General features: G+C 41.9%; 1 protein-coding gene across 2 annotated transcripts in view; it reads right to left on the bottom strand.

Moving 5' to 3' along the window:
* The window catches only part of lhfpl2a (LHFPL tetraspan subfamily member 2a), a 42,640-nt gene that overhangs the window by 1,656 nt on the left and 20,910 nt on the right, over positions 1–20,074 (bottom strand). The window contains exons 1-2 of one of the 2 annotated variants that reach the window (XM_034238821.1): positions 11,373–11,503; positions 6,674–7,472 (exon numbers count right to left, since the gene is read on the bottom strand). In XM_034238821.1, coding sequence (XP_034094712.1) covers positions 6,674–7,094 — 421 coding nt within the window. In that variant the 5' untranslated portion in view covers positions 7,095–7,472; positions 11,373–11,503. Of the gene's footprint in view, positions 1–6,673; positions 7,473–11,372; positions 11,504–20,074 lie in introns of those variants that run through there. The other variant, XM_034238820.1, reaches the window with a different exon arrangement.

The following is a 20,074-nucleotide window of genomic DNA, read 5'->3' as shown; positions in this document are numbered from 1 at the left end:
GCATTATCTATAATTATCATTATCTTTCCTAACCATCACCACTCTCTGGTACGAAGACACTTCCTGCCATCAGTGCCATCGTAGCATCCAAAGCATCCCACTAGGACAAGAAAAATGTTGCACCAAGCAGAAATGATTTCCTGCATCGGCCTTAAATGTGAGTGAAGTTAATCACAACAAGACTTCCGGACCGGCAGCTGCCAAGGCAGGAAGTAGAGACCTGGACCTGGGTCTAGACCCTCCTGCCCGTCAGAGTGAGGAGAACAACAGGAAGGAGGGACCTGAAGGGTTTTCCCGCCACCGGCTGACCCCGGTGTCCTGCGTCTCAGTGGAAGGATGAGGTCACTTCCTGTCTTACTGTGACCTACTTCTACCACCGTGACTTATCCTCAACGGCTTTATACTACACCGGAAAAAACAGTGGTGGAAAAGTAACTAAGTACAGCACTTTTTTTTGTTACTTTAAGGTAGTTCAACTCCTCTTTACAATTTAAGGTACTTTGCAGATTAAGTTTAAAAATACTAAATATAATCAGCTCCATAATTGAGCTGCAAGGTTTAAGATTAAGATGAAACATTATTGATTCCATTATTGAATACAATTTATTAAAATATAATAATTACAAGTTTTAACATTAAAGTGATGACACAAGTGTTTTATAATGACTAATAAATTGCCAATATACTGCTTATATGCATGTTAATTAACAACTAGTTGATGATTAATTTGTGTAATATATAATATAAAGTTGTACCGCTTATATGATGAACATTGATGTCTATGTGCCTTATTCTGTATTTGACATAATTGTTTAAATAAAAAAAATATATATAACTCAATATATTGAGATAGCTAAGTCAATATATTGAGATAGCTAAGTCAATATATTGACTTACAGGATTTTTATTTATTTTTCCCGTGGCGCAAACAGGCTTCCATATCTTATAGATGCAGCTGATTATAAATACACAAAAACACAACCTTCTTTCATACATTAATTTAAATCATGAGGTTTCGGCTCTGCAGTTGATCAGTCAGCTGACCAGACAAGGGGCCCTCCACCAATCAGAGCTCCGGAGGAAACATTTATAATAATGTAATTATAGACAATAAATGAAACAGTCAGGGAATGAGATTTTCTAGTCGTTAAACTCTCCTTTGATGAGCAGTTCTCGCTGCTCTGCTACATTAAAACAAATGTGGAGGTAAAACTGTCTCCCTCTCCTTCCTTTCTTTCTCCTCCCTCTTAAAGGGCCCAATATCGTATGAAACAAGGACATTAAAACTAGGTCATAAATTCTTTCCACATGTTGCCGCGTTGCCCTGATGTCCAGACCAGCTCCAGTGATGGATTGTAGGTATGGTTTTAATTCTCAACTCCACCCACCTCCACACACACACACACACACACACACACACACACACACACACACACACACACACACACACACACACACACACACCACACACACACACACACACACACACACACACACACACACACACACACACCCCCACCCCACAAGCTGGACCTTCTAACCTAATATCCCACCGCACTCCACCCTCACTATTCTCTCTGCAATGGCTCTTGTCTCCCTTAACTTCCAAACTGTCAATTCTCCACCATCAATCCTTGTCTGATAGCTGCTTGCCTGCCACCAAACACCCCCCCCCCCCTTCTCCTCCCCCTCCTCCCCCTTTCTAACCTCTGCTCCCACAGCCTCCACCCTGTAATATAGCACAGCAGGTCTGCACACAGCTCCAGGAAATCAGGGCCGTCTTTTTCTTTCCAGGAAAAAAGAAGAACAGAGTTCACCTCTGGGATCCACAAGAAGAGAAAATAAGCAGAAGAGACAGGGAGGGGGCAAAGGGAAGTACTGGCAACGATTTAATCATTATTTGGTTTGGTTCAAAAAGTACAAGCACAGTAGAAAAAGTCGAATTTAAGAAAGCTAGACTTATCAACTGTTTTGTATTTTGTGTGAAAAATGACTTAATAATAAAAAAACGTTTTAAAGGGGCTGTTTTGTTCATTTTCAGGTTCAAACTGTATTTTGTGACTTTACTGGGACATGTCTCCATACTTTAGTTTTCAAAATGGTCTTTATGTTTCTCATACTGCCTGTGCTGCAGCACCTCTTTTCACCCTCTGTCTGAAACCAGAAACTTCCTCTTGAGGGAACACAGTGATTTTAGCCTTTGTAACAAACTATATAATACACTATTGCATTTCAAGAATAGAACTTGTCTGCAGATAAAGGGGTTCACTTCATGATATACTGTTTCCTGATTGGACCAGTGATGTAAACTTTAATCTAAATACTGTGAAATCAAAAAATTTATTCTAAACGAAGAATAAGTCTCTAATTATGGACATTTATTTCAGGTTCAAAGTTTAGACACTGGCTTGAATTTAAGCATCACGTCTAGGGCTGAACGATATATCGTGTCGTGACGATAATCGCGTAATGCGCATGCGCGATATTGACATCACAGGACGTGCGATATTAAGTAGGCAAATGAACTCAAACACGTCATGTTACAATTATTTTGCTGCTTGCTACAAAAGGAAAACTCGTGCGGCTCTCATGTCAGGTGTACTTGAGTGAGTGACATGCAGGCTCTGCATGCACAGCAAACCACCAATCACAACCATTCTTGATCAGATTGCAGCAGTATAACTGAGCTAGCTCAGCTTGTTGCTCTGATAATTTAAGATCCAGAAGTCTGTGACTAAAATCCTTCATCCGGTTAAATAGTTAAAAAAATACCAATTGTATAGCATTAAAGTTCAAGAAAGGATGGTTTGTGGACAAAAAAAAACTGTCTTTTCTTCAATTCCTGTATTTTTTCATATCGCAATATATCTCGCAGGGGAAGACAATATCGCAATGTCAGTTTTTTCCAATATCGTGCAGCCCTAATCACGTCACACTTTAACTGAGATTTAGAAGTTAATTGTTGAGATCAGGAGGATAAAGCAGGAGCTACTTACTTTATTTAGACCAAGTTGTTTAGGCAAAAAGTTATGTTTTTGAAAAGCCTTATTTATTTGGAGTGTTTCTCTGTCATTTTCCTTCTCTTGTAGCTCTGTTTTTGGTCTCAACAGTTAAATACCTTACCCTTTAGCTTCTAAATGCTTCTTTACCTTCAGCAGCTAGTTTCCTTCTGTGGCTGCTGAGCAGGAAATGCACAGTGGGTTTAGGGTGTTTGATTTAAGTGTCACAATTGAATAATAGTTTATTGGTTGTAAATGCTACCTGTTGAGATCTTTGACCGTAAATGCTGCAGTGGAAAAATCCCAAAAGCTTTCCTTTTATGGCACATTTGCGTTTCAATTGATTAGTTATTATGAAACAACCCCACATCCACTGCGAACACACAGATATCCAGTAAAAGCTATTGAATGCATGTGACTCCCATGTTTAATCAGCCAACAGTTTAGCTTTATTCTTTTGAGTAACACTATCTTATGTAACAATCATCGTCACTCCTGTAAAACATTTGTTTTGTTTCCCTCAGTTCCAGCCCGAGCTGAGTCACGGTCAACGGTTAAACCTGTGATGAGGTTTGACTCACGGCTGGAAGGAAACTTTACAGCAGGTAATAAAAGCATTCGACACCGAACGCAACAAGAACTGGAGACAGTTTTACGGCCAAGTTTGTTTGCCGTCTCTAATCCTTTTTGGCTGAAGTTCGACGCGAGTGACGACGGTGATTAAATAAACACGTACAGAGAATTCACTTACAGGTACAAGAAGTATTAAGGGGGATTTCCAAGTGTGCGCTGCAGGATACAAAGTGTACCAGACTGACCCTCAGCAAAAGAGACCGTCTGTTTTATCCATTCGATTATGTAAAGCAAAAGGAATGGATTTACCTTCAGCTGAAATCTTAAAACCACCTGAAACTGAGTCAGTGTAATGGCATCCGAGACACTGTGTCCAGCAGAGAGTGTGTCATAAGGGACAAAAGAGTCAGAAGTACAAGTGACATCAGTCTATGAGAAGATTAGTTTAATAGGCTTTGGAGACTCAAGTGCAATGACGTGACCATCTCTGGCAACGGCATCACAATCTTCCCATCTGAGGTCAATCTCTTCCCCAAACATCTGCCGTCTGGCTTCAGTTTTCTCATTACCGGAGGGTCGGCACGAGTAGTGGAAATAGTGATTAGCAGAGAGTCAGTGTGGTGCAGCGCTGCTGGTGGATATCATTCAAAGTGATATCATTCACAGGGCTCACAAAACGACACGTTGAGGCCTCTCATGAACTGACTGATGTTGGAAAAGGTGAACAGGTTCTGGGTCTTATCTCTTCCTGCCGTTGGAATGAGTAAAAGGTTGTCGGCCTTTAGCCTAACAGGCACAGAGGGAACCCTCCCGACTCCTCAATGTCTGTTTGAAGCTCCTCTCGCCCCCTTTCCTCTTCCTCGTCCTCTCCACAATGAGACTCAGCGGTGCATTTCCTCACTTTCATTACCTTAGCCAGACTCCCAGTGCTTTATATAGATATGTAAACAGAGGGCTTTACAGGTTGAGTAACAGCATTTATGTGGCTGTATTGTGTTGGTGTGTCTATAAACAGACAACTTTTCTAAAAATAATCTACAATTGACCGTTAGCTAAACGCTTCTAATGCCATTGGGATTCTATCCAGTAAGAACTATATTGGAATCGGGTTTTGTTTTCTATTCCGAGACCAAAAACACATCAAGTAAAAAAGTATTAGTATTAATTATGGATTATAAAGTACAGTAGTTTGCTGATGTTAAATATTTTTTAAAGTCTACAAAGTTTGCATTAGAAATGATCAAAAGCTGCCGATTAAACATGTCAGAAAAATGTTTCAGATGATGAAAAAGGTAGATGCCTCACTTTGTACAGGTGTATCAAAAGTAACTATGAAGGCAAAAGGCAAAAGTAAGTGTACAGCTTACTTAATACTCCACCAAAATCTGTTGAGTAGGAACAACTGCTTGCCTCGCTGTAGGCTTGAAAGTTGGCTCTGGTTTAGAAAATTGCTTGTAAAAGAAGAGCTGCTCAGCTTGCACTCACACTGTTACAATAAATCCAAGAAGAAACCCAGACTCCCAGCCACAAAAACAATCCTGACTGTAGTGACAACATGTTCAGAGAACTCATAGTTCCCCATGTGTCACACTCCTAGGCAAATGAGTACACACACAAAACGGATATAAAGTTGAATCGATGCTTATCGATTTGCAACATTGCCCATGATTATAGTACCTTCAAGTATTACAGGGGTAGTAACCTTGGTATCAATGGCTGAAGGCCAAACATTGTATTGCAATGGTATATATTGTCATATTGCTCAATCCTACATGTAACTAATGCAGCTACAGCCAGATATGTGAAGAAAATGTAACAGAAGACAATGGCCATTTGTGCCCTGATTAATTCTCACATGAGCCTTCCAGAGGTCTTTCATGGTTCCCTTTAGATTTCTAAGCAGTCTCTCAGGTCAGCAGGCCGGCTCAGAGCTGGGTTTACAGCTTGGCATGTCCTTCACAACACGCCCACCTTTTTCTGTTTGGGCAGGCACCAAATAAACAACTGTGGGGGAGGACAGCCATAATCACCACAGAGCCCAGAGTTAAAGTCTGTGAAAGAAAGAGGAGGTTCAGCCAGCATGATCTCATGGCCTCCTCCCTTTCATAACTCACCACACTGAGTCAAAGTGGCATGAGATTTGGCCTTAAACACACAACCATGGATACACACCCTTCTCACACGAACAGAGATACGCATGCGCAGTCAACACCTTTTTTAGGCCAATGAAGAATCTGAATATATGCAGCTGACTGTATAGAGTAAATATTTGGGTGGCGGTTGCTCCTGTGACAGCTCTGAGGGTGGAAACAAGCCACCGTGTGTTTTAAACTTCTGACCGCTCGGGTAAAGTTCACATAAGGCTCCACAAAAATCAAACACATCATTCTCGTGGTGGGAGCTGTGGCGCTCGTAATGACTGTGTTGAGCTGAAAGTAGAGCTTTTCATTTACCTTGATGAACGCTGGACGCCACAGGAATGAAGAGAAACAATTAGAGGCCTGACAAACGTTAGCTTTCAGATGACTGTAAGATCAGTTCAGAGAGGGGCGAATCTCAAAATGATTCTTACTTTTCTCTTTGCTATTGTTTAACCTACTGGATCTACATTTATAAAGTGTATTGCCACTTGAATTAAAATATAATTCCAAAAGGGACATTTTAAGATCAGCTACAGACATTTTAAGGGCCTTTTTTTGGCTGCATCATCATTAGCACAATATATTTTCTAAATCGGACTTTGAGATCAAGCAGATACGGTTGCATGTGATGCGTCTTTGCAATGCACATATGAAATGGCCCGTCACTGTGCAAAACGCATGCACATCTTTGAGTAAGAAGGTCAGATTGACAATAGCAATAGGTAACCGATATCTTTAGACACGGGAACATAATCAAGAGTGGGTTTTTGAAGCTCTTCACCCGTACAACAAACGGTTCTGATTAAGTGTAATGACAACCTGATGTTTGATACCTCTGTACCTTTGATATTGAAACAGAAATACAAATTCTCAATTCTCAAAAGGGAGTGTTTGATCTCTTCTGCAGGCAGGAAGCTTTGGATATACATTCACTTTTAAAAATACATGTCATGTGCTCACCTGCGATCCCCTGCAGCAGTCCACACACGTTGAAGATGCTCTTCTTCATGATGCTCTGGAAGCACATGGTGAAGACTGAGATGAAGGCCACGGCACACAGCAGCAGGATCCCTGCAGCCAGGAAGATAGAAGTAGCCTGCCAGAACCCGCTGGCAATCTCCCCAAAGTGTATGGCGTACGGTCCGCACAGTATTCCACGCTTCAGGTGGGGCAGTTTTATACAGCGGCCGTAGATGCCTAAAGTGGGCCTGTAGGCTTCTCCGGCTGTGGTGGCCCCATGGGGGCCGTAGACCGCATCGGGGGTTCGGGGGAATCCCACCAGCCAGTCAGTGCTCATGAAGGCGATGAGCTCTCCGAACGCGGCCACAATACTCAGCAGAGTCCACAGCATGGAGCGGCAGGTGACGATGACATGGCACATGCTGACGGCTGGAGTCTCCCTCTGTTCAGACTACAACTCAGCAGAGAGGTGGAAGAGAGGAGCGAGAGGCGCTCAAAGACCAGAGCTGAGGTTGTGATCCTTCTCCGGTGAAGATCTGAGTGTGAGTGAACACTTCACAGGAAGGAGTCGGTGACACCGCTGCACTCAAAAGGTCCAAGTCAATGATTCACAGTCTGCTGCTTCCCTCTCTTTCTCTTCTTATCTTCTGCTTCGACACAGCTGTTATTCCTCCTCCTTGAACTCACCCTCCTTCTGTTGGCTCGGTGTTCAGACTCTTATTCTGTCTGCTTTTTGGTGTCTACATTGTATTGAAGTTGTGTTCCCTGAGCCAGCCCGCTGGCGTCACATCAGACACACCTAAGAGATGAAACAGAGAGTGATTTAATTGCATGTATAAAGTGTAATTGCATGAACAAAGGAAACTCTAAGTAAATGTTGTTTTATTTGAGGAAGTGCAGATCTCCTGTTTCTCCCCTGTCATATGTGGAGAAGCAGAAAGAGGAGAGTGTGGAGGAGGAGGGGAGCCTCTGGTGTCGATCATCAGTTAATGAGTTGTGTGGGTACGTGTTCATTTGAAGTGGGCCTCTTCTGTTTTCACTGTGTTTATGTTAAAGAATTTGTGATCAGGGCACTTGTCGTGTTCTCTGCTCCCAGCGGATCATCATGACCGAGGCTGTAAAGATGAAAACTAGAAAAACATTATGCCTGTCGTGGAGGGGGAGGGTTAAAATAGACATGGAAGCAGCGGGATGAGAAGCGGATGCAGACAGAGAGAAAAACAACCCGAGGCCTCTCATCAAGCAGCCCACACAGCTGACCCGGGGTCAGTCAACAGTAGATAACACAGCGGCTGTCACATGACGGGTGATAACCTCAGCGACATCAAACTGGCTGCTGTGCTGAGTCAGGGACATTACAGCACAATGAGGGAGCTGAGTGTCGCTTCATTAAAAGCCCACATCGTCCACCATGAACAGACACACTAAGCAGCCACATTTGAGACATAATTAATACATATTACTACATGTAAAACATTAAAAACAATAGCACAAGAATCATTTGCCTTCTATTTACTCCATGTATGAGATTTTTGTTTGATTAAGTTAATCTACCAGCACATTGCATTATAAAACAGTTTACTAGAACCATCACCAGAAAAAGTTTTGCATTATAAAAACATACTTTTTCCAGTAAAAATGAAACAAAAATAAAGTGTCTTTTCATCGTCCCCATCTAATGCCCTTAGGATTTCTGTTATATCTCAAGAGATAAAAACTGTTTCTATTAAAGTTATATTTAAAAGATGGAGATTTGATCTATGATACACATACAAAAATATGAGCAGAACATGCAATCCAACACAGAAGTTGGAGAGCCTTATACAGGCCTTTGTGCTCATGTTATAAATAAAGGTCTGAGCCAGAGCTGACAGTTGTTCCTTTTCTTTCTTTTCTCTGCCGCCTCTTGGGAGTCTGTTAATCATTCTCCAGCAGGGATCCGGGGGCCGCTGTTGACACGTGTGCCGCCCACACTGCGAGGTTTCCATCACTCAGACCCCCACATTGTCCGCCCTTACTGCGAGGGTCACGGGACCCACGGTCGTCCCTTGTGGTCACATCCCAGCAAGTGTGTGAGTAAGAGCATTACACAAACTTTGATCTTTGTCATCCTGGAGAGATATCAACAACGGTTCCCTTTATTTCCAGGCCTTTTTTCTTCTCCAGTGGAGAAAATGACACAGCTCTGCGGTTTCTTACAGTACAGGGTGTGTGTGTGTATGTGTATGTGTGTGTGTGTGTGTGTGTGTGTGTGTGTGTGTGTGTGTGTGTGTGTGTGTGTGTGTGTGTGTGTGTGTGTGTGTGTGTGTGTGTGTGTGTTTGAGCTAACGTCAACTGTGTTTGGACTGTGTAAAACAGATGAGATCATAAGAACAGGCACAGACAGCCGCCTTTACAGATTTTCAACAAAAAAAGTTTTTAAAAATATGTTGCCTCACTATGAACAGATGCAGTAACAGATGCTGCCTCACAATCACTAGCTGGACTTTTTTCAAACTCTTCCCACTCACACACTCTTTCCCGTTGACATCTAAGTCCCAGAGGTCCTTTGACGTGACTCATGTTTGACGTTCAGATTTAAGACAAACGGGCAGTCGTTAGTTTGAGGGTCAAACATTTGCTGGCCAGTTGCAAATACTAAATCCTTACTGACATAAATATTGTTTGAAAACACTTTGGAACTAAAACAATTTGAACCAGCTGGGGATATATGGACATTTGAAGACCTGGACACTTAACCTTTGACATTTCCTGGCAGTTACATAGTAACCACTAGTGGCTTTCAATTTGTCTAAAGCTGTCATTGCATGTGGGTAAGTAGATCTAAAACAAGTCTGGTTCTATTAATGTACCTTGCATTTGTCACTACAAACGCCCAGACGTCTGCTCACTGTTCCCAGACAGATTTGAGCGGTTATCATGAACAGAAGTTTCCCAAGATAGAATGAAGCCTGGTAGGCACGAGGAGGATTTATGATGTCCTTTATACTCCCAGAGTAACCAGGGGGGAGACCTAGGATTATTTGAGGCTCGGTTTACATACACAGAAGAGTTTACAAGCTTCAGTCTGCACCCAGCACCCCGGTGACCCCCAACACTAATCCCCCATGCCCGCACACACTTACAAGACTCCCTGCCATCTGAAACATGCCCCCCAAAGAGTGAGAAGGAAGGAAACTTCTCCACAGTGAGACCTCAATAAAACAAATTCATGTTTAACTTAAATGGTTCGTTAAAGATGCCAGATTGGTCCCAGAGGAACAGCATTAACACCAACATGAACAAAAGGCTTTGTCAGGAAGCTAACATGCTCAAAATGTACCTATCATCTGAGGCTCATTGGAATGCCATTAGTTGTAGGTATTTGGTCATAAACCAAAGTATTCAAATTTCAAAAGTTGGGTCTCCTGAATATTGAGGGGATCATCAAAGTTATTACCATTCATCCCGACTGCGGAATGAATGTCTGTTCCAAATTTCACAACAAACAATCCAATTTTTGTGGAGACTATTGCCATTAAAACCTCATGAAGAAGCTGTAGGACAAGTCAGAAGATCACCAAAGTTGGAAAGGTTTATCCTATGGAAACCACGAATATCTGCACCAAATATCCTTGTAATCTATCAAATAATTGTAAAGACATATCATTTAAAAGGCAAAACCTCATTGGGGCAATAAGAAGGTCTGGGGAATAATGTCTTCACAAAATGTCATTCTATCCGTCAAATATGTCTTGAGATATTTTGAAACTGGACTGTGTTGGATCAGACAGCAATTCAGTGGACATTGTTATCCTTACAGCCGCGCTGCTTCTCCACCTCCGTTTCAAAGTGTCCACTCAGCCTTTCTCTTATCACAGCAACAAAACAGCAGGACACGCCTTTCCACGCTGCCACTGACCGGAAACAATCTACATATCTATGGACATGCCACGACTGGAGTGACGCGTCACCATGGAGAGTGTTTGTTTAGAGCTGGATGAGGGGTTAAGGGAGCGTTTATATAGGGTCTACATGCTGAGAGGAGAGACCTCTTCAGCTAAGGTTCAGCAACCTGTTGCAATCAAAAGGATCTACAACTCATAAATATTATCCAAGGACAAACTCAGAAGTATGCAGCTTTGATTTTCTTGCAAGTCCAGCCCATGACTCTCTGATGTGACCCAACGGCAAAGCAATTTTAAAACAAAGGAAGGGCTTATAATCTGTGAGGATCTGTTTGAATGAGAAGCCCCTGCAGCTACTGAAAGGGAATGCAGGGGATGATTGGTCACAGAGGACCTCAAATACTAGTCAGGTCACACTTTCTTTACAAATAATGGCTGTGAAGATATAAGTCAAATACAGCAAGGCAGCATTTCTTACTTTAGGCATCAGTCTGATTTAGTCATTTCTTAGCTCTGGAGTGTACGTGTTGCAAGACAAAGAAAGTCTATTATTTCAGGAAGATTGCAGCCAATAACAAAAGGAGACCATAGTCAGGGTTTCCACTGCTAAGGAGCCAGCTTTTCCTAACACTTCTGCACATCTGCTCAGCATCCAGGCGCCTGTGATTGAAACCTAAACTACAATATTTACACACCATCACATCAGCCACGAGTCCTAATGACAGTAAGATCGAATAATTGACTGAAGTTGTCACCTCTCAGTTTGTTAAATGACCAAACTAAAGCAGGATAATGAAGGAAATCAGACAAACCTGTCTCCATTGGTCTGTGAGTCCAGCTCTTCTGGAGATGCAGCGTCTCTGCCCTGACTCTCCTCCTCTGCTCACACACTTTAATGCCTTACTCTCTCTCTCTCTCTGACTCTAGACTCCCAGACCCTCCCCACGTCCCTCCTCCCACCTCTGCTCTCATTGGCTGTGCCCGGTACTGGAGCCACACTTCTTGAGAGGGTCCACATGGTGGCCATATTTCAGTGCTGAATCTGGGTTAAAATAACACGAGCTGTGGCTGCAGAGGGTCTCTCCTCTTTCTCTCTCTGTCTTGGTTCCCCCCACCTTCCTTCGCGCTTTGTTTCATTGCTCTCTGCACACTTTCAATCAGCCTAGACCAACCTCCTATTATCAGCCTAAATGAGAAGTACATTTCCACTTCCTCTACAAAAAAAACTCAAGTACACAAGGTTAAGTCTGCAAATATGTACACCGTTTGTCACTTTCTGTGTGGACTAGCTTTATAATTTTCAGACTTAATTGGCCGACATTTTAGTTTATAAAAGTGTATTTAAAAGTAGATTAAGTACACTTCATACCACAGAACTCCTTCACAGTTATGTGTCATTTAGTATACTTGAAATGCATACTATTGCTATTTCTATTTTGTGCATTACCTTAAAATGTGTTTAGAAGTATGCTATACCAATAGTGGTTTGTATTATTTGTTGAAGTACTGCATTTTTAGGTACTTTACTTAGTTAGCTGTAATCTCGAATAAAATCTTCTACTTTAACTCTAATACATTTATTTGAAATGCTTTCAATTTAGAACAGCACCAACCTGTCACTCAAAGGCAGCTAAAAATTGTAGCTTTAAGCTTTAACTTGAAAATAAAACGGTAAGTCATATAACAAAATTCCCCCATGAACATGTTGTGCCAAACAGTAAACATGTTTGTTAAAGTTATGCATTTTATTGAGTGTGACTCCTCTTTTGAAGCAGCCTAAAATCGCCATTGCATTAGCTGCGGTTTTTGGCACTTTCGCAGAGAATTCACTTCTTTATAGCCTACACTATAGTAATATTTTTACTACCTATAGTCTGCATAAAGAAAACACATACGTACATGGCAAGAGTTTGAACAAGTGAAAAAAAGTGAGCCTACAACTTCCCTACAAGTTGATGAAAATTCCACTTATAGTAAGTGCAATAAAAACATAGGCTACATCTGGTCCATTCTTCTTCAGTTGACAACAAGTATCTGACATATTAGATAGCTGCCTGGATGACCAGTTATCTGACTGATAGGGCGGATGGTTCACTGTCTGAATAATGGATCACTCTCTGGCTGATGGGAGCAAAGTGTCCCAGGATTGCTTACAGCAGCACTGGGGTGCGTTTAGCCAACACTGCAGTCAGCTACAGTGTCCGTCTGACTTGTGTATTCCCTCACACAGGGGAGACAAATGAGTTCCATATGAGGATGGAAAAAGAGGCCGGCTCAAGCAGGAAGGGAAGCTGATAGGCCAAATCACTTGAAAGCAGCGTGGAAAGCTGCGGAAGAAGTCTTTCTTATCAGTTTGAATGGAAGTTCAAGACAAAACAGTCGGAAAACAGTTCCTTTCAAACCAGATGCATATTCTAAACCTAATTAAAACTCTCCTTTGACCCATTTCCAATAAATCCTGGTGACCTATCCTCACACAGTTGTGAATTGGATAGGAATAGTTAATGGGCCATTTTAAAAGCCACACAAAGTCTCCATTAAATGTCTAAACTATCATTAAAAAGCCTTTTCCCAGGATAACAACAACGGACCGTTCCCAAAATTCTACTTTGATACCTTTGTCAAGCTACCTTTCTTGTCTAGTAGTTTACAACTCGAAATTCACAATATTTTTTAGTAGACCTCTCCATTAAAGCAAGCAACTGTTGATTTGGCCAAACTGTTAGTAACAGATTTTATTCAGGTGGAGCTAGCTAGCCAATCAAGCTAACGTTAGCTGAATGAACTCTTTGATTAACTCTTCAATGTTCAGCAGATAGATAGCCTCTATTAATCAGACAATTAACAGTTTGTTACTTTAATCAATGAAGACCTCCCACAAAGCCCAGTGCCGATCTGTTCATCTGTTATCAGGGCCGTCCCTCCCTATAGGCCGATCATGCAGACTGCGTGGGGCCTCACCTTGCGGAGGGGGCCTCATCTTATGCAGCGCAATTAGTGTGGCGCTCGCGAAACAGAGGGCCTCATCATATAACTTTGCGTGGGGCCTCATGTTGGCCAGGGACGGCCCTGTCTGTTATACTGATTATACAGTAAAGCCATCGAAAATAATATGATATACAGTACAGTACAAGTACTTCTGGGTCTCTGTGTTTCATTCAAAGTCGGCTCTGTCTGTGTGTGTGTGTGTGGCACGAGCGCATTTTGTGAGTGAGTGAGTGAGCGGTAACGTGGAATGTTGTTATTAGCATCTGGTTAGCTAGCTATGCTAACGGATATAAAGAGCTGTTTCTACACCAAGGTGGAGGAGAGTCCTCTATAATTTACATTTTTCTATGTTCAATCTGAATTTCATTTAAAATAAAACAATTATATATTGATTCTGATTTTTCTACATCCAACTCAGGTTTATCATTGCTTTGAGAAAAAAGATTATTAATTTACTTGTAGAAGTGAAGATATAGTCATTAGTTCTGGGAATGTCATTTTCGAGCCTGAGACCTGAAAAACAGGCTTGGGGCTTAACAAACATAGCACTAACACGGCTAACGTGGCTAACGTGGCTAACGCAGCTGCACTGTAAACTTCCCTTTAACAAATCCAATGAAGAGCAGAGCTGCTTACTTTAACCTTAATTCATACATAGGCTACCATCCAGGACCATGAACTTTCTATTTTGACATGACCTGCAGCTCCTCTGCCTTGGAGACCACTAATTATCATCACTGTAAATACTTAACTGGTTAGCAGTAATTCGTAGCTTATGTTCAAGCTGATAAACAGTTGAAACCTTTGCCATTTTGTTTGCTCTTCTGGTTTCGGAAAGTTGGTTTAACTAAAAGAAAAAAAGACACTTCCAAAGAATCCAAAGCTGAACAAGCTTAGTTGCAGATGGGACAACCACAGTTGGAGGAAGATGTTTAGAAAACAGTCAATTGCTTCTCAAATATCTTAACAATGCTCCCTGTTTATATTTTTAGTCGTTTCAGAAGTCAACCTGCCTGTGAGCGGACCTCGGCTCGTCTCCAGATAGCATGTTGTTGATTTGGAGATGCAGATCAGACAGAGACTGACCAAATACCATCTTACAGGCTAATGGAAAGCCGACGTTGCTGAAGGAACTCGGACACATCGCAGGCCCTCACATCAAAGAGCAGAGGATCAGAGGAGACAGCGGAGAAAGTCCTCCTCAGCACATCCACACATATGTATGTTTACACGCCAGGCTACATCATCCGTCATACAGATTAGACAGAGCACTCGTGGAGTCTGGCTGGTAATTCATCTTACCCTGTCAGACTCTGATCAATAGTATCTCGTAGATCTAAAGAAAGTGGAACAAAGCCGGCTGAAAACAGTCAGATAACAAGTCAGGGAAACGAAAAGCATCTGACAATTTAGCTAAGATATGGATGACAGTGTTTTATGGAGTGGCATTAACATGACAATTGTTTCACAATATTTTCTTACTTGCAACACACCATTTAAAGTAAACCGTACAATGACATAATCCAGTTAGTTTACTTCACATTAAGTTTGCAAATAACAATCCCAGTTTCCAGAATTGTCCAGATAACATCTTCAAATGTGTTGTTATGTCGGTCTAACAGTCAAAAACCCAAAGATATCCAGTTCGCAATTATATAACAAAGATCAGCTGCAAGTTCTCATATTATAAACACTTATTTTATGACTTTTTGCTTGTACATTTTTTTGTTTAATTCATTAACAGAGCAATTCATTGACTAATCGTTTGCAGCTCTACTTCACATAAAATGTTGTTGTATTTAAGCTTTTCAACACTCTTAATTGGTTTGAAGTGGGCAGGGCTTTGCTGGAAAAAGGTGATGAAAACTTTATCCACTAATAAATCACATTTTATCTAAATACAAATTAGCATTGGATAGTTTGTCGGTTCCAAGTTTCCAGCTGTTTCAAGATCTTTTCCATACCGTTTCTGTATTGCCGTATCATATTATATTTTACCACAGAGCAAAGCAGCAAGCTCCAAAGATCTTTACAAATGTCACTACTTACAGATTGTTATTTATACATGGGGTACGTTTGAAAACTGTACAGTACAGACAGCATATGTCAGGACCCGATCCTTTCTGTAGATTTCATGTGATACCATAAAACATAGTTATGAACATTACAACAACAAAAAGTGTTCTTAAGTCTATAAACCTGAAAGCTGGATATTCAAGCTCAACAAGAAAGTGATTTCATACGACAGAAACCAAATGTTTGGCTTGTGTCACTGTCGACACATGATTCCCGGACGTGCCTCAGATATCTGAATTAGGTTTTTTTATCTGCACGTGTTTTTAATCGGAGCTGCGCCTGCTCGAGGGTTACATCACTCCAGCCACCCTGAAGAGGCTATGCAGGGTTCAGTGTGGAAAGAGATGGAAACGAGGGATGGACAGATGAATATTTGGCCCTGATGAGAGCTTATGGAGTTTCCACTTAAGGATAATAATAATGGCAGCTCACCAGCTAAAGAGCCAAACTCTCTAGAGTGAATAAAAAATGTCTAGACAAGTCAAGCATCCGATAGCACACTTGGTGGTAACATATGGATGTAAACAGTATAGCCTACCCGTTTTAACTTTCAAATATGCCGTCTGAAAGCAGATCCTGAGTGACAAATGGATGTAAGGGAGTCTTCACTGCTATACATGTGTTTCTCCGTGCAATCAGAGAAGCCTGAGCTCAGTTTGGGAGCAGCTACGACCATCTGGCCACTTCAAGGCCACGGCTGCTTCAGGCCCATCAACGGGCACATGCAGGCAGATGTTTAACGTCTAACTCACAAGCAGGGCAGGGCTGGGTGTTCTCTACTAATGAATCACTTTTTCCATATCAAAAGAAGCTACGGTTATCTTATGTTTAATTCTCTCTTAAACAAGTAGCCATATTAAGATTCAAGATTCAGAAGCTTTATTGTCAATGAAAACTTTAAGTCTCAGGCCACTCTACTACAACATGCATCATACATAAACTAAAAGAGGACATATTATGCTCAGGTCAGGTTCATGTTTGTATTTTGTGTCTCTACTGTGACATGTCTCGATGCTTTAATGTTCAAAAAGCTCTTTATTTTTCTCATACTGCCTGTGCTGCAGAACCTCTTTTCACCCTACGTCTGAAAGTTGTGATTGGTCCACCCCTAAGCATTGTTGGAGCGCTAGCCAATAGAAGCGAGAGTTTTACATAGTGATGTCACTGTGCTATAGAAGTAGACAAAGGAGTCCAATGGAGACGTTTCAGACAGAACTTTGGTGCCGTCTAGTGGGGCAGCATCAGAGCCGGTGACACCAGCAGAATCAATAAACTAATCAGGAAAGCTGGGTCTGTCATCGGCATCAAGCTGGACCCCTTTGAAGCTGTGGTGGAGAGGAGGACACTGAACAGGCTGTTGTCTATCATGGATAACCCCACCCATCCTCTCCACCTCCAGCTGGACAGACAGCGAAGCTCCTTCTCCAACAGACTGCTGCAGCTCCGCTGTCACAAGGACCGATACAGGAAAACATTCCTGCCCACTGCAATAACTGTACAATAAATCACCTCTGGCTGGAAGAGAACTCTGCTCCATAGTTTCTCTTGGAATAAAACCACATTGTACATTTATATAATCTATTCAATATGTAATATTCATATTCCATATATTTATGTATATATAATTTCGTATATATATATATATAATACCTTGTTAAATTCAACATTTATATTTTCTACTTTCTTGTTTATTTATTTATGTTTGAATTTGTATTATTTTATTGTAAAATGCCAAACCTTTCCCAAATTGGGATCAATAAAGTACCATCTTATCTTATCTTATTGTAGCCTTTGCAGGCCATTTACATATAACAAACTACTAGAATGGGAAAAACCCCAAAAGCTTCGCAATGAATAAAAACATTTGTCAGTACAAAAAATTGTCTCAATGATGATTCAATCCAGATAGTTTTAAGTCAGTTTCAATACTATGTGCAACATACACATTTGGGTCAGTCCTATAACAATATCCAGCCCCTGTACCATCTCCATTCATGATCCTAACATAAACATTGAAGGTGTTAAAAGTCACTTGCTGATAGGACACCTCTCGTTAAGCTGCATGACATATTTCCTGCTATACAATATATTCACTGCCAACACCTTATTCATATATCTGACATCGATCCATTTATTTAATATGACAGCCGACAGATACATTTCCCCAGCGAGGTCACGCCACATCATTTTTATCCATCGCAGTCTTGTCAAAAGAGGTGGATGAACATCTCTTAGTGTGGGAGAGATATTTCTGCGGCATATTTGTTAATTTATGAACTTTCTGTGGGGAGTACCACTGGAGCATAAACACACAGATGTGTTGAAGCTGAGGAAATCCCAACACTGGAGCTCCGGGGGAAGCAAGACAGGAGCGTGGGAAAGAGAGAGGAAGGGAAAAAAGGAATAACGCTGCAGAGTCCGGAGCGGGGAACAATCCCACGGCTTGTGGTCAGCAGGGAGTACACCTGCGAGAGGTGAGGAGCTAACAGAGGCACAGAGGCCTTATAACACCTCCGACTGAGAGGGAAAGTTCAAGAAACAAGCAGTGTGAGGGGAAAAGAAAACAGTTTCACCTTTCCCAAGAGTCTTTTTATAGTCCAAATACATGCGTAGAACATAATAAAAACACACATGTGAACCTGGGCACACAAAACATGCATACTTCTATTTGATCTCGCTGCGAGTGGTCAACTGTTTCCCCTCTGGCAACATCTGCTTATACGATCTGAGTGACTGTGTGTCAGTCTGGTTTGAATGGTGAGGTGGAGCAGGAGTCGCTGCAGTAGGCGAAGGGGGGGGGGGGGGGGGGGGGTCATTCTTCAGCTGTGCCTCTGTGGAGGAAGGCGGGGGTCAACAATCCCTCATCTTCTCGTGTTGACCATAACAGCCCTCGCATGGCGGGCCCACAGCACAAGGGTTAAGAGGGTGATGGAAAACAAAGAGCATCTGACACATCGCAGCGGTCTCAGAGTGGGTGGCCAACAGGAACGCCGCAGACTCTGAAAGATTGTTTTGTGCCACAAAGGAGAGTTTTTTTGTCTTTGGTCTGACTTAGTCTGCATGGCATCTCTGAGCAGTTGAATGTCAACGCCTGCTCGTTTGAGCCGAGAATTAAAGAGGCTGAGGAGCAGCAACAAAACAGAGATAACACGGAACAATGGCAACAGGGCAACTGTCACTACTGTTTGTTGTTCGGAAACCAAAACAGAAGAACTGGTTTCTGCATGAAAACAAACAGTACTGCGGGGGGTTTCAACTTAAAAACTGTGGTAGATAACAGATTGTGCCAGGCTAGTGACGTAAGATATAATATAATGTTACTAATCACAGACTGAAATATCTCACCAATAATTAGATGGATCACCATAACATTTGGTCAAGACACTCATGTTTCCCTTAAGGATAAATTGTAAAACATTTGATGATCCCATTAGTTTAATCTAGGGCCAGCATCAGATCCAACTAGAGAGTGCAATTCCTGAAGAAATTGCTAGTGGGAATGCTTTAGGCTGAAAAGCTGACGCTAAACTGCTATGCTGAAATGTAATGTGTAGAAAGAAAGTGAAGAATTTAGATTGAAATGATACATGAACACTGGGGGCTTGAATGTGTGATGAGAAGAAAATAAAGTAAAAAGGCTTGGAAAAGCAGCAGAATATTTGAACTGCAAACTTTTGAACTAACTTGATGGCGAATGATCTGTCACCATGCCAACAGCATTTGATTACACCCCCATAATACGCTTAGATGTGTTGATGGCTGCATCGTTCCCAAACCTGTGAAGTTTTGGGCCGTTTGGAGCATTTTCACTGAAGTTATGAAAAAAATCGTGTTTCATGGTGAGCATTGTGTTGCCATGGCAACGGCATTTGAATAAATCTCAAAACTGTCCCGTAGATGTCTTCACGGCTGGACTGTTAGCACACATGTGAAGTTTGAGCACTTTTTGAAAATGTTCATAGGAGTTATAGCGACATCGTGTTTTATGGCGAGGGATGCGTTTCCATGGAAACGGCATATGATAACACCCCATAATTGACGTAGAGCTGTTGAGGGCTGGACCGTTAACCATTATCTGAAGTGTGGTGCTGTTTTGACCCTTTTCATAGGCGTTACGACAACATCGTGTTTTATGGCGAGGGATGCGTTTCCATGGAAACGGCATATGGTGAGATGTCAGATTTGAGGTAGAGCTGTTGAGGCATGGAGAGGTGATATACAGGTGAAGATTGTGGGACCGGATTGTGTCCATTGGAGCTACAGCGACATCGTGTTTTATGGCGAGGGATGCGTTTCCATGGCAACAGCCTATGGTGAGATCTCAGATTTGGCGTAGAGCTGTTGAGGCATGGACCGGTGATATACAAGCGAAGTTTGGGGGACGATCGGACCGTGTCCATTGGAGTTACAGCAACATCGTGTTTTATGGCGTGTTTTTATGGCGTTTCCA

This window comes from Gymnodraco acuticeps, unplaced genomic scaffold (genome assembly GCF_902827175.1).
Source record: "Gymnodraco acuticeps unplaced genomic scaffold, fGymAcu1.1, whole genome shotgun sequence".
NCBI classification, from domain to species: domain Eukaryota; kingdom Metazoa; phylum Chordata; class Actinopteri; order Perciformes; family Bathydraconidae; genus Gymnodraco; species Gymnodraco acuticeps.
This window is presented reverse-complemented; position numbering and strand designations above follow the sequence as displayed.